Source organism: Rana temporaria, chromosome 2, assembly GCF_905171775.1.
Source record: "Rana temporaria chromosome 2, aRanTem1.1, whole genome shotgun sequence".
In the NCBI taxonomy this organism is placed as follows: domain Eukaryota; kingdom Metazoa; phylum Chordata; class Amphibia; order Anura; family Ranidae; genus Rana; species Rana temporaria.
Window position 1 is genome coordinate 190,468,812 of NC_053490.1, and position 15,480 is coordinate 190,484,291.

Consider the following 15,480-nt stretch of genomic DNA (forward strand, 5'->3'; position numbering starts at 1 on the left):
TTTACCCAGGGACCCTCTCAAATCAGCAGCCCTTCTACAAAATGTTGCAGAACTGGCACATCAGGGGGTCATAGTCCCAGTCCCGGTGTACCAGAGAGGGTTGGGTGTGTACTCCCACATCTTTATGGTTCCCAAACCTTCAGGGAAATTTCGTCTGATAATAAATCTGAAGCCCCTGAATACCTCCCTCCTCCACAAGAAGTTTCGTATGGAGAGCATTTACAGCCTCAGGAGGCTCCTACTGAGGGAGGTATTCATGGTCACCATCGATTTACGAGACGCATACCTCCATGTCCCGATTTTCTTGGGGCATCAGAGGTTCCTCAGGTTCGCGATCGCCTCCGTCCAGGGAGTGCAGCATTGGCAATTTGCTGCCCTTCCTTTCGGATTGGCCTCCAGTCCAAGGGTCTTTACCAAGGTCCTGGCGGAGGCGATCGCTTTCCTGCACCTACAAGGGATAGCGATAGTTCCCTATCTCGACGACTTGATACTATACAATCAAAGTCGGGATCTCCTTCTTGCGGATCTGGCCACTGCAATGACTACCCTCGAGTCCTTGGGGTGGATCATCAACAGGGAGAAGTCCTCTCTCCTTCCAGAACAGCAGAAACTCTATCTAGGGTTTCTGATAGACTCCCTGGGAGGGAAGCTCCTTTTACCCAGCGACAAGATCCGAGGTCTCATGTCAGTGGTCAGATCAACGTTGGAAAGAGCAGAGTCCTCCTTCAGGGACATCATGAGAGTCTTAGGTCTAATGACTTCCTGTATTCCAGCAGTCCCGTGGGCTCAGCTCCACTCCAGACCCCTACAATTTTTCCTTCTCTCCTCCTGGGACGGAAAAAGGGAATCCCTAGAGCTCAGTGTCAGTCTCCCAGAACCAGTGAAACTCTCACTGGGTTGGTGGCTCATCCCACAGAACCTACAGCAAGGTCTGTCGTGGGGCCAGACCAATCCGGTCAGGATCACCACGGACGCCAGCTCATGGGGGTGGGGCGCACATCTGGACGATCTCCGTGCCCAGGGTACCTGGGGGCAACGACAGAAGGGGGCCTCTTCAAATTACCGCGAGCTATTAGCGGTCGGAGAGGCTCTGAAGGCATTCGAGGACAGAGTCTTGGACCAGGAGGTCCAGATCATTTCCGACAATGCGACCGCGGTGGCCTTCCTCAACCATCAGGGGGGCACCAGATCTCGCACCCTTCTAGACTTGTCCTTAGAGATCCTGGGCTGGGCCGAGCAGAGAATTCTCTCGCTCTCGGCGGTTCACCTGAAAGGGACCCTCAATCTGGAGGCAGACTATTTAAGTCGCCATCCCATTCTCCAGGGGGAATGGGAACTAAATACAGAGATTTTCAGTCTAATATGCCAGCACTTTGGCAGCCCAGAGATAGATCTCTTCGCCCGCAGGGCAAACCGGAAGGTGAAGAGATTCTTCTCTCTCTCCCGAGAACACGGCTCGGAGGGGGTGGATGCACTGGCACAGGTGTGGAGGTTTCAGCTAGCCTATGCCTTCCCTCCTTTGAGCCTAATTCCGAGAGTCCTGCAGAAGGTAAATCTAGCAGTAGGGAAGTTCATTCTCGTCACACCCTGGTGGCCCAAGAGGGCCTGGTTTCCCGCTCTAGAGCGAGGGTCAGTGTTGCCTCCCCTTCTTCTCCCTGTCCGGGCGGACCTTCTTCGTCAGGGTCCGATTTTTCACCCAGAACCCGGCTTCTTCAAGCTGACGGCCTGGTGCTTGAGAGGCGGAGCCTGAGGGAGAAGGGCTGCTCAGAGAGAGTTATTGACACGCTTCTAGCCAGTAGGAAGGTAGTCACTAGGCGTATATATGCCAAAACCTGGGGTATCTTCTCTCGCTGGTGCTCAGAGAGACATGTTTCTCAGCAGGAGACCTCGGTCATCTTAGATTTTCTCCAAGATGGAGTAGACAAGGGGTTAGCCACGAGAACACTAAGGGTTCAGGTAGCAGCCTTGTCATATTTTTTGGATAGACGTTTATCCCTGGACCCCCTGGTTAAGAGGTTTCTTATAGCCAGAGACAGGTTGTCCCCAGTTCAGATCTCTAGGGTTCCACCCTGGGATCTTTCGTTAGTGTTAAACCAACTTACCAAGGCTCCGTTTGAGCCAATCGACACTATCCCCATCAGGTTACTCACCTTTAAATTCGCCTTCCTCTTGGCAATCACAACGGCCAAGAGGATAGGTGATATGCAGGCGCTCTCCATTAAAGAGCCATTTTTTCGCTTATTTGAGGACAGGGTCGTTCTAAGTCAGGACCCCCTTTACCTTCCTAAGGTAGTGACAAAGTTCCACAGGTCACAGGAGGTAATCCTCCCTTCTTTTTGTTCAAATCCCCAGAATGAAGGAGAAGCTTCCTTTCATTGTCTGGATGTTAGACGATGTCTATTAGCTTACTTAGAAAGAGTTACAGTCTTTAGACGTTCTACTCATCTATTAATTTGTTTTTCGGGTCAGAAAAGAGGCCTTCAAGCGTCCAGAGCCTCTATTTCCAGATGGATTAGGCAGACAATTTCCTTAGCTTATGTACAAGCCGGTAAGGTAGCTCCTAATGTTAAAGCACACTCCACACGATCACTAGCAACCTCCTGGGCAGAAAGGGCCGGAGCTTCGGTGGAGCAGATTTGCAGAGCAGCGACGTGGTCAAGCCAGAACACGTTCCTGAAACATTATAGAGTTGACCTACTGTCACCTCAGGACTTGGTTTTCGGGAGAAAGGTCCTGCAAGCAGTGGTCCCGCCCTAAGGTAGGCCTGAAGCTACTTGCTTCTCTCTCAGGGTGCCGTCCTGGAAGACGACTAGAGAAATGACCAGTTACACTTACCGGTAGCTGTATTTCTGGTAAGTCTTACAGGACGGCAGGCCTACTTCCCACCCTTGGGATACATTATTGGTTTGTATTATATTTTTTTGTGGTGTTTTTTCCGTGCACTGGTGGGTTCATACTTTATCTCAAACTGAGGAGCACGGGAAGGGGCGGGGTTTTTAACCTCTTTTTGATTGTGTTTCCTGTCAGGAGAAGCCAGTCATCTCTCAGGGTGCCGTCCTGTAAGACTTACCAGAAATACAGCTACCGGTAAGTGTAACTGGTCATTTTTTTTTTTATATAAACGTGACTTGTATTTACATGGATTGTCATAGAATTAGTTCGGTTTCCCTCTATAGCTTTGTTTTAAAATTACATGCATTGGCATCACAAAAGCAGTTATGCCTTGCAGCTCCATGGTCATGGACTTTGCTCACTCCAGAGACCCTGCATGGTATTTAAGTCAGGGTTTGACAAATTTGCTTGGAATCTAGGAGCCAGCTAAAAAAGTTAAAAGCCAGAAAACGCGCCCCGTCCCGCCAAGCTCGCACGCAGAAGCCAATGCATACGTGAGTAGCGTATGTAAACAGTATTCAAACGACACATGTGAGGTATCGCTGCGATTGGTAGAGTAAGCACAATAATTCTAGCCCTAGACCTCCTCTGTAACTCAAAACATGCAACCTGTAGAATTTTTTTAAATGTCGCCTGTGGAGATTTTAAAGGGTAAAAGTTTGTCGCCATTCCACAAGCGGACGCAATTTTGAAGCGTGACATGGGTATCAATTTACTCAGCGTAACAGTATCTTTCACAATATAAAAAAAATTGGGCTAACTTTACTGCTGTCTTATTTTTTAATTAAAAAAAAGTGTATTTTTTCCCAAAAAAAGTGCGCTTGTAAGACCGCTGCGCAAATACTGTGTGACAGAAAGTATTGCAACGACTGCCAATTTATTCCCTAGGGTGTTAGAATTAAAAAAATATATATATATATATATATATATATATAATATAATGTTTGGGGGTTCTAATTGGAGGGAAAGCGATGGCAGTGAAAAACACATTAGAACTGCTGTTTCACTTGTAGTGCCAACGGCCACCACAAGATGGCGCCTAGATCACAGAAGGAAGCTAAGGCCGCAAAGCTGCCGCGGCTTTGCGGCCTTTTGCAGGCCTATGCTTCCTCGGGCGCCAGGTCACAATTTCTTGTCGCAATTGCGACCGGGCACCCCGGATTTTGTCGAGGCCTGATTTAAGCTCCCCTCTTATGCGTTTCCACACTGCTCTAAGAGATAGAGAGAGATATGCATGCGCAAAGTGATATATGCGCACATAAGGAATGAAAACCAGTTCAGGAGGCCAAAAATTCAGGAATTGCAAGTTCCTCACCCACCTTGGCACCATCCGATATCCATTACCACCTTTTTAAATGGGTCTTGGGTGCTTTAAGAGTTTATCTTCCCTCCAGCAGCTTTATCCAGGTTCGCTCCCCAGGTCCACTTCATAAACTTTCCTCCTATTTGTATATGTAAAAGGCAAAAAAACTGAGGCAACCTCCAATAGTGCAATTCCGCATTTGTTGGCAATTTAAAACCAAAGAATTATATTCACAGGCTACAGCGCATGTAAAACCACTTCCTGGAGTGACGTTGTTTTATCACACTAACTTCAAGTGGAAGTCCATGCTAAAACTAAAATCCCTCCATCTATAAACACCAACATTCTAACACTAACCTATCTAGCTCTGTACAGAAAAAAATCAATATACATTTTCTTCAAGCAATCCGACCCGATCTCCAGCGGCAGAAGCTCTGCAGAGGACAATGGCTGTGAAATGAATGGAGAGTTACTATGGGGCCTTCATTGTCTGATGTGACCACTGCACCTGCCCACACAGCGAGACTGCGTGTGACGGCTCGGCATGGGTGTCAGACCGACTGTAGAAGAGTTATGTGCTAATTTTTTTCTTTACAGGGCAAGATGGGTTAGTGTTAGAATGTTAATGTCTATAGATCAGGGATCTGCAATTAGCGGACCTCCAGCTGTTGCAAAACTACAAGTACCATCATGCCTCTGGGGATCATGCTGGTGGCTGTCAGAGTCTTGCTGTGCCTCATGGGATTTGTAGTTCTGCAACAGCTGGAGGTCCGCTACTTGCCTATCCCTGCTATAGATGAAGGGATTTTAGTTTTAGCATGGACTTCCACTTTGGAGGCAGCCTCTTTTTGTATTATTTTTTCCTTTGCATATACAAACTGGAGGAAAGTTTTTGAAGAAGTGATCCTGGGGCAAGAATCTGGATAAAGCTGTTGGAGCGAATATATGCTCTTAATGCGGATAAGACCCATTTATAGCAGATCATGGCGATTTATAATGATACGGGGGATCCCAGTGTGTTTTCCCGCTGCTGAACCCCCCCACATTGCTCGGAGCGGGTCATGGAAGCGCCGTTCAGCTGATCTTTATATCTCTCCCCTTCTCTTCTGGCTGTCAGGGGGGGATCTCGGCCCCCCTTCTGCAGTGCTCTGTGCAAGGAAGACAGCTCAGGCAAGTCATGGAAGCATCGAGCAATGCTATAGGAAGACAAGACATCTACCTTTTGCATTGTATATTGCTGTAGTGGCAAGGATCCTGGCAGTTTACAAGCACTTTTGCTATTATTCACACTTGGCACATTGCATAGCAAGCCCTACCTCGAAAATTAGCCCTACTGTGTTTTTGGTGGGCAAAATTAATACAAGACCCTGGCTTTTTTTGGGGGGGAAACATGGTGTATATGTATGTGTATGTATATATATATATATATATATATATAATATATATATATATATATATATATATATATATATATATATATATATATATATATATATATATATATATATATAATTGGGTAGCTTTTTACTATGTTTCTTTGGGACATTTCTCATCACCTTCTGTCTAGTTGACAGAACCCATGTTTCTTGTTAGAATGTCTGTGCCCAATTAGATGATTGGCCATTGCTTCCTATGTAGGGCTTCAAACTTGTCTGTGCAGTGTTCAAAATAATAAAACCAAAATGGGCTAGAGTTGATCTGAAGAAGATAAATGCAAGACATGCTCGATGACTAGATTAGGGTATGCCATCAGAACAGTTTACATACTACTTTAGGACTCGAGTAGTTGGTGTACACAGACCAATGCAGTTCTTATCAGCTGTTGGTGTGTAGTGTCATTGCTGGATGTATGTGCTGTCAGATTCAGTGATTTCTAACTTGCTGCTTGGTAAGTTTCCCCTTTTCTCCTGGGACAATTCAGAATATAAACGCTTCAGTTTTAAAGTGTAGCATTATCTGGATCAACTATATAACTAATAATTTAAAACGCCCACTATGTGTTCCCTTGCAAATTGCCAGAGGAAGAGCACTTCTAAATCAAAAGTAAGTAATTCATACTTTAACACAAGCTTTCTTCATTTACAAGTTTCAGTTGCAATGCCCCCCCCCCCATTTTACCAGTAGCAGCATGGTAAACAATCTATGTAATTGGAAATTTTCAGGAAAACGTTTTTTTCACAGGTCTTCCCTTTTTAGATTATAAAGATTGGGTTAAAGTGACGTTCTGCCAAAAAAAATAAAAAATACTGCAGCTGCTGACTTTTAATATTGGGACACTCACCTGTCCAGGGCGCCCGTGATGTCCTCACCCAAAGCTGATCTGTCCCTTTTTGGCTCCGGGTGGAGGCGCCAGCATCTTCAGTAAGGGAATCGATAAGTGAAGCCTTGCAGCTTCACAGCCTGGTTCCCTACTGCGCATGTGCGAGTCACTGGTCCCTGCTGTCTTCTGGAACCTGTGTGTCTCCCAGAAGACAGCGGGGGGGGGGGGCAGAAGAGGCGCCGAACATGGTGTAGATCAAAGTGGAATCTGCGCTGATCTAGAGTAAGTGAGTGAGAAACTTGTATAGCGCGACACATGCAAACTGAATCACCTCAGGGCGCTTGGTGTCCCATTTCCTACTATATTTTGCCTTCAGAATAGATGGGTTTTGAGTTTTTTCCTGAAGGCATGGTAATTCACTTCCGTTCGGATGCTGGTCAGTAGAGTGTTCCACAGTCTAGGTCCTTGAACTGCAAATCTTCGTTCTTCTTTGGACTTGTATCTGGCCTTGGGTATCTGGAGTAGATTTTGGAATCTGTGGCGATCTACTGCCGGAAGTGGGAGAAAATGTCTGTATTAGACAGGTATCTGCCCCCGCACCCAAACCCCCCCCCCCCCCCCATAAAGGTGCCAAATGTGACACTGGAGGGGGACCAGAAAGGGGAAAATGGTTCAATTTTTGGGTGGAACTCTGTTTAAAGGGAAAGTGGATATTTTGCCTTTAGCAAACTAGTTGTCGTCCATTCTATTATGGATTGGAAAATTGGTCATTTTTTTATTTATTTTCACTACAAAAAGTGAGACATTAAAACCAGCTACTATATTCTTCAGGTGCCTTTTTATATACTGTACATTTTAAAGATTATAGCAAACTTTCACACTTTTTTTTATTCTGAAGTAAGCCTCGCCAGCACCTGTCCTGTGATGGCATCTGCCATCATTATTACCACCTGATCATTCTCGGTGTTGCAGCAAGAAAAGCAGCAGTGTCTGCATCTCTGTTGTGTGCATAATTCTAAAAGGCAAAACTGAAAACCCACATTGCAGGGGAAATGAGAATAACGGCAGTAGAGTGAAATGGCAAGGTCATTGGACTAGCTTTGCATTCTAAAATGACTTGTGTAGGAATTAAATATGTATAACTTTTCATTCTTTAAGTTAGGTTTTCCTTTAGGAACCATTGATCCACAGGGTGGAGATCTTCCTAAACCCTTTGCAGCTAAACTTGTTATTGCTAGACAGCAGAAGGTACCCAACCTGACTCTCCAGTGTATGAACAAAGGTTCATTTTGTAGCCTAAATATCAAATACCACACAACGTAGTATGGTCATATTGATTTGCTATGGATGATATTCAGTAGAATGTGCTTGCTGCCACTGTCAGCTGGCTTAGAGGGTATGCTAACTAATGAGTAATGGTTCCAAAAGTTGTGTTTTTTTTTTTTTTGAGTGCATCAAATAAAAGGCATAATACTCAAATGTTAACAAAGTTGTAAGGAATTAATCGGGATAAATAAAAGAAATATAACACTTTGCATGGAGCAAATTCCGTTCCGTAGTAAAGGCTGGGGTGTTTGGTTCCGTGATCCATTCTGACTAGAAGGCTTAGTCAGTTTAAACTCTGTTACCTGAGCTTGAGGGCCAGAAGCAGCATATGCACGGTAAATTTCAAAGCCCTTCTGGTACTTTTCTTTTATGTAATCGAATAGTCCATTTTTATGCATTTCAAGAAGACCATTTAACATAGCATTGTGGTAATATAATTTTAATGAACCTGCATTTAACGCTCAAGCTCTGGTAATAAAAACCTCTTCTCCCTTGTATGGATAGTTGTAAACGAAATCTGGAATTTTACCCTCTTGTCTTTGCTTTATTATTACGCATATTAGTTTTTTTTTTTTTTTTTTTTTTACTTGCTCGAAACTAATATGAAAATTGCCTGTCAATCTTTGGAATGCAGCCCTTGCTTGCTATTATAAGGTCTGTGATGATATTGGTTTAGCTTGCTTCTAATGTGGCATCTTTTTATTCCAGGAAAGAATCAAGCTCATAAATGAAATAATTGCAGCTGCTGAGGAAGTCATTTCTAGAATTGATCAGACCGCTCTTGCCTTGTTTTTTGCCATGAAATCCGATCCAAGACCTGACGCAGCCACTATAAAAAAGTACCTAACCAGTAAATATTTTCTTTTCTGACCCTTTTCCAGATATATTTTATGTACAGATCGCAGTCCTTGTGATGACAAAAATGTGCTTCTAGGGCTTTGCAAGTGATGCCTTCTCACAGTTTGTATGTATATTATACTGTATATAGGGACTTTATTTTTATTCTCAGACCCCTTTTGCGTTAAGGTTACCCAAAGCCATAAGATGACAGTCCAAACAAACGGCAAGTGCCGCAACCTATAACCGGCCCAAACAGCAAGGAGCACATGTAAGGCCGACGTCTCAAACCAAAATTCCCAGCTTAACTTGCCAGCCTGCAATAAACCTGATTGTCATGTCTAACAGTGGTTTGGTTTGCACACAATTTCAAATACATACGTAAGCTGCAGAGGGAGCAACAAGGCACCCCAGTATTATATGCAATGCTAACTCTACTGTATATGTACTCCTACTATGTAGGTTCTCAAAATTTTATAAAGGATAGATTGGAGGCAGGTTTGCCTGGAGGAAGCCCCCTCCTCTAAAGGCGCTGGGGCGCAATGGATACCCAGCAAAGATAAGACGCCTGATCCAGCTATGTGTGTGTTTTTTTTTTTTTTTCACCAATTCCGTATTTTTTATTGACTATTCACACATTTATAACCAAAAACAGTATCAAGCTTTGTAGATATACACTGCCTTGAAAAAGTATTCATGCCCCTTGAAATTTTCCAAATTTTTGTGAAGTTACAACCAAAAATGTAAATGTATTTTATTGGGATTTTATGTGATGAGCCAACACAAAGTGGCACATAATTGTGAAGTGAAAGGAAAATTATGGTTTTCAATTTATTTATTTTTTTAACAAATATCCGAGAAGTTTGCCATGCATTTGCATTCGTCCCCACTTTACTCTGATACCCCCAACTAATATCTAGTGGAACCAACTGCCTTCAGAAGTCACATACCGTATTTATCTGCGTATACCGCGCACTTTTTTGCCCTGAAAATCAGGGCAAAATCGTGGGTGCGCGGTATACGCCGATACCCGCTTTCCCACGCCGAATTTGAATACTGCGCCGACATATACCGAGCGCAGTACACTCGTGTATTGTCGGGCAGTCTCGGCTCCTCCCGCACTGACGTCCTGGACGTACAGGACGTCAGCGCGAGCGTAGCCGAGCATTGCCGACAATACACGAGTGTACTGCGCTCTGTATATGTCGGCGCAGTATTCAAACTCAGCGCGGGAAACGAGCGGGGAGGAGGCGAGAACGCCGCAGAAGAATGCCGGACCCGACAAAGAGGACACCCGAAGCCGCAGACGGACGCCGGACCCGACGATGGACTCCGCGCAAGACACCAAAACTGTAAGTACAAAAAAAACTTTTTTCCACAGGATTTGGGGCAACTTTAGGGGTGCGCGGTATACGCGGGAGCGCGCTATACCGCTATAAATACAGTAATCATCTAGGGTATCACCAATTTCATAATATAATCATGATGATCCATATTGGTAATGCCTCACAAGAGGGTGCCAGTCATTCTCCTTTCAAATAGACTTAATCATTCTCCAGCAGCCGAGACCCAGAAGTAATATAGTAATCCAGAATAGTGTAATACTGTTTATTAAAAAGCCAAATATCACAGTTAAACAACCAATTTTGCACTTGCATTTAGAGGTGCTATGGTCCAGTACCAACACAAACAGCCTGATAGTAATGGATCCCCCAAGCCGCTCTGCCTAAGCTGGTGTGCGTTTAAACGATCGGGATTACTAGCCAATCCCCAACAGAAAGTGACTTCATGAATGGCGGACGCGCAGCCTTGGTGCATCATTAGGAAGCGCACTGTGGTGAGCTTCCTGATGACGCTGGTATGCAAAATGCATTGAGGCTTCACAATTGTGCCACTTTATGTTGGTCTATCGCATAAAATCCCAATAAAATACATTTGTGTTTTTGGTTGTAACATGACAAAATGTGGAAAATTTCAATAGGTATGGATATTTTTTTCAAGGCACTGTAACCCATGGTCTAAGAATTAACGCCAGTGGTCCTGCACTCTTTCTTCTCCTTTGTGTTTGGCGAATTTAATCTTGTGTATTTGCAATCAATTTAATGGTCAGTACATAGCTTTCCACTTGCTAAAAATGTTAATAGATTGACTATACAATTTTAATGGATGGGTCCCTCTGCCTCGTGACTAAAATTTGGTACTGTTCTAAAAGTTTGGAGATTGTTTTAAGTTGCTGTGTATGCTTTTGTAGCTAATCGTATCTCACTGTATATTTACTCAGTGACATGGAGAAGCAGAAGGGCACCCTGATTGATGCTCTGTGTCGAAAAGGCTGTGGCTTGGCAGACAAGGTACTCCACCTCCAGTCCAAAGATGGTGCTGCATCATGCGACGATGGGAGAGAAGATGACCAAGAGGCCGCTCTCGAGGCTGCTCTAGAGGCCTTAAATGAAACTTACTGGGAAATTGCAAAATGGATTGATGTTTATGACTCGAAGGTAAAATATTGCTTTATCTAGTTAAACCAATGGTAATATTTTTTGGTATGTGTGTGTATGTATATATATGTGTGTGTGTGTGTGTGTGTGTGTGTATGTGTGTGTGTGTGTGTGTGTGTGTGTGTGTATATATGTATATATTTCTCGACCTCTGTATGTACAGTGGGGAAAATTTATTATTTGATCCCCTGCAGATTTTTCAAGTTTGCCCACTTGCAAAGAAATGAAGGGTCTATAAGAGACAGAATACCCCCACAGCAGCGGCAGAACGCCAAGGCCTAGTTGCAAGTGCAACTGCAGCAACTCTGGTAGTTCCGCCACTGCCAGGAAGAATTATCTGACCTGACTTCAGCTTTAGAAGTTTCTGAGCCATCAGCAAACCAGTCCTCTTCAGCATGAAGGGGCTCCCTAATATCCAAAGTGGGGACGTAGTTTATCCTTTAGACACCTGGACAGACAAAAGCTAAAATGCCTAGCTACAGGATGTAGTTTTTGTGGGCTACAACCCGCTTCATGTCTTTCAATATTCCAGTGTCCGATTAGAAAACCTTCATATAGCCTTTGCGGGTCTTATGGAGTAAGGGGGTTATCGACCCAGTTCATGTGGCAGAAAGGTTTTGAGTTTTTTATTAACATTTTCACAGTTCCAAAGCTTAAAAGGGCATCCACCCCATCTCGACTCTCAAGGCCCTGAATGCTTTAATTTGTTCCAACCCCATATGTTTGCCTTGTTATGCTCCTAGGGCATCCCCATTTGGGCTATCTGGATGACCTCCTGTTGAGATTTTAACTGACCATTTGGCATAGACGGTTCAGGTTTGTTTTGATCCTAGGCACTTTATCAATGTAGGGGGCTTTCACGCTGGCGATTCTCCTGCTCCACTTTCCATTCATCTTTCTGCTACTTAAAGTGATTGTAAATGCTCTGATTTTTAAATTAAGATAAAAAACTTCATACTTTACCTGCTCTGTGTAATAGGTTTGAACAGAGAAGCCCCGATCCTCCTCTTCTCGGGTCTCCCATTGGCACTCCTGGCTTCTCCCCTCTGTGCAGTGCCCCCGTAGCAAGCCACTTGCTATGGGGGCACTGGTGCCTGCTGCTCAGCCCTGCTCCTGTCTCACTGATTGACAGGAGCCAATGGCTCCCGTTTGTTTTTTCTGAGCCAATAAGGAGGGAAAAAACGTTTGCTCTCCTTCACATCGCTGGATCAAGATCAGCTCAGAAAAGTACTGGGGGGGGGGGGGTTTGAGTTGTGGTTTCAAAGGGGTACGGAATGGAGTTCGTGCCAGAGGGGACAGCGGTAACATTGCAGGCTTTGGTTTCAGGTAAGTAAGGTAGTAGCCCATTATGCTTTACCTTTGTAGAGAAGTAAAACCCATCGGGAATAATGAACTTTCAGCAATCTGCTCTCCAGCTTTCCCCCCTGGCTGAAATACTTGGGCCTCATTTTTATACACATCCCAAGCAAGGGTTCTTCCAGAAAAAAAGTGGTCTACACTCGGGCCTTAAGGTCAAAGAGACAGTCTTCTGAGATTCTCCATGAGCGTTCTGGGCCTCCATAGTGGCCTCCGTCAAGGCTATTCTATTTGTACAATACCATTCAAGGCCTCCTCAATACAACATGTTGGCATAAAACAAGCATGCATGAGCTTTCAACTGCCCTTTCCTTCTATCAGCAAGTAACATCCTAGACTGGTGGATTTCCAACACAAGCTTGACCATGAGGAAATCATTTTTGTCAGTGGAAAGTCATTACAGATGCCAGCCACTGGGGGAGGAGTGTTCTCTCACCATTCAGGGAATATAGTCACCCAAGTAAGTCCAGCTTGACCCTCTTTCAGGGACATATGGTCAAGTTGCAGACATACAAGGCCATGGAATTGGCCTACATCGGCCATGAGTGGATTTCCAGGAGTCATGCTGCATTGAAGAAAGCCTGATTTATCTTATGGACAGAGGTACTGTCCAGCAATCTTTTCTGTTCTCATCTCTGGGGTGGTCATATTGAATGGTTGATTATTTCAGTTGTCACTGCCTGGACCAAGGGAAATGGCCTTTCACCCTGTCATCAATCTAATAAGTCAGATGAGGGACTCCAGATGTGGAATCCTGGCCACCAGGAGTGCAGGCTAAACAAGTTACTTATTTTTGTGGCCAGGACTAGGAATCCTCTAGCACTGGCATTGGTTGCTCTGATTTCCTGGACTCCATTTGGGCCAATGTATGCCTTCCTTCCTGTGCAAAATTTATTTTGAAACCTTTGACTGCACCAAACAGGTACACAGACATACTCGGACTTCTAGAAGACATCCCTTGGCCTCTTCCATCCTGCTTCGGTCACTGGCTTTAATGGGGCTCTTTAGGGACTGAGGGGTTTCTGATTCTGTCATTCCAAATTTGCTATAAAAGCAACGTGCTTCCAGAAAGAATCCTTCATTGCCTGGTGTGAACACACACGTCAACCCCAGAAATTCCTGTGTGTCATTCTGGCTTTCCTGTAATCGGGACATGACCAAAACTTGTCATTTTGATAAAACACAAAGGTTTATAATCACTTTAAGGCCAAATATGTTATACTTGCCTGCTCTCTGCAATGGTTTTGCACAGAGCAGCCCTGATCCTCCTTTTCTGGGGTCTACTGCCGGCTCTCCAGACCCCTCCTCTTCAAGTTTCCCCTAGGAAAAGCCACTTTTCCTGGGGCACCCATGTGTGCTTACTCCCGAGCCGCCCAGCCTGTGTCAATGCTCTCTTGTCATGGCATTTGACAGCAATGGGAGCCAATGGCTGCTATCAATCTGCCCAATGAGGGAGACTGCGGTCAGAGCCTCTGCTCTCATGCATGTTGCTGGGCTGGATCGGATCGGGCTCGGATAATAATAAACATGGGTGGGGGGGGGGCTCCTGCAGCACAAAGTTTTTTTTTTTACCTTAATACATAGAATGCATTAAGGTAAAAAGCCTTGAGGATTTAGGGCACCTCTTCTTGTATTTTCCAAGGGCTGACAAGCTCTCTATTTCTATCCTCCTTCTCTACTATTGTTCTCTGGATAAAGTTGAAAAATTAAGGGGTATGGGCCTATGAGGCCATGGCAACCGACCTGACCTTCGCACACGTGAGCTTACCAGCTGTCCCGGTGGGCATTTAACCATGCCCTTGGACGGCTGAAGGAACATAGAACCCCTGGGGGCGATATCGGGTGCTAGCCGGCAATGTAATGGCCAACCTGTTATTGTGAGTACTTGTACTAAACATATTGCTGTATTGCCTTCCTGATTGTTGATGTAATGCCTTGATGTAATGCCTTGGTGGTTCTTGTTCCCTGTTTATAAATAAAGAAATTAAAAAAAAAAAAAAAAAAAGCCTTGAGGATTTAGAACCACTCCAAGTACTCCTTAACCACTTACCCCCCGGACCATATTGCTGCCCAAAGACCAGAGTACTTTTTGCGATTCGGGACTGCGTCGCTTTAACAGACAATTGCGCGGTCGTGCGACGTGGCTCCCAAATAAAATTGGCGTCCTTTTTTTCCCACAAATAGAGCTTACTTTTGGTGGTATTTGATCACCTCTGCGGTTTTTAGTTTTTGCGCTATAAACAAAAATAGAGAGCCAATTTTGAAAAAAATGAATATTTTTTACATTTTGCTATAATAAATATCCCCCAAAAATATATAAAAAAACATTTTTTTTCCTCAGTTTAGGCCGATACGTTTTCTTCTACATATTTTTCGTAAAAAAAAATCGCAATAAGCGTTTATTGATTGGTTTGCGCAAAAGTTATAGCGTTTACAAAATAGGGGATAGTTTTATGGCATTTTTATTATATTTTTTTTACTAGTAATGTCGGCGATCAGCGATTTTTTTTTTCGGTATTGCGACATTATGGCGGACACTTCGGACACTTTTGACACATTTTTGGGACCATTGGCATTTTTATAGCGATCAGTGCTATAAAAATGCATTGGATTACTATAAAAATGCCACTGGCAGTGAAGGGGTTAACACTAGGGGGCGGGGAAGGGGTTAAGTATGCCTGGGTGTGTTCTTACTGTGGGGGGGGGGGGGGGTGGCCTCACTAGGGGAAACACTGATCCTCGGTTCATACATTGTATGAACCGAAGATCAGCATTTCCCCTGCTGACAGGACCGGGAGCTGTGTGTTTACACACACAGCTCCCGGTCCCCGCTCTGTAACGAGCGATCGCGTGTGCCCGGCGGCGATCGCGCCCGCCGGGCACACACACGGGAGTCGGGGGGGCGCGCGCGCCCCTAGTGGCGGCTGGGAGAGAGGACGTCATATTACGTGCTCTCGCCCAGCCGTGCCACCTTGTGGCCGTATAACGACGGTGCGCGGTCGGTAAGT

At 44.7% G+C, this 15,480-nt stretch overlaps 1 protein-coding gene across 5 annotated transcripts in view; it reads left to right on the forward strand.

Annotated features, from left to right (window-relative positions):
• Positions 1 to 15,480, forward strand: part of TPP2 (tripeptidyl peptidase 2) — a 94,973-nt gene that overhangs the window by 74,625 nt on the left and 4,868 nt on the right. For 4 of the 5 annotated variants that reach the window (XM_040336171.1, XM_040336173.1, XM_040336172.1 and 1 more), the window contains 2 exons: positions 8,490 to 8,620; positions 10,900 to 11,116. In XM_040336171.1, the coding sequence (XP_040192105.1) occupies positions 8,490 to 8,620; positions 10,900 to 11,116 (348 nt within the window). Of the gene's footprint in view, positions 1 to 8,489; positions 8,632 to 10,899; positions 11,117 to 15,480 lie in introns of those variants that run through there. The other variant, XM_040336175.1, reaches the window with a different exon arrangement.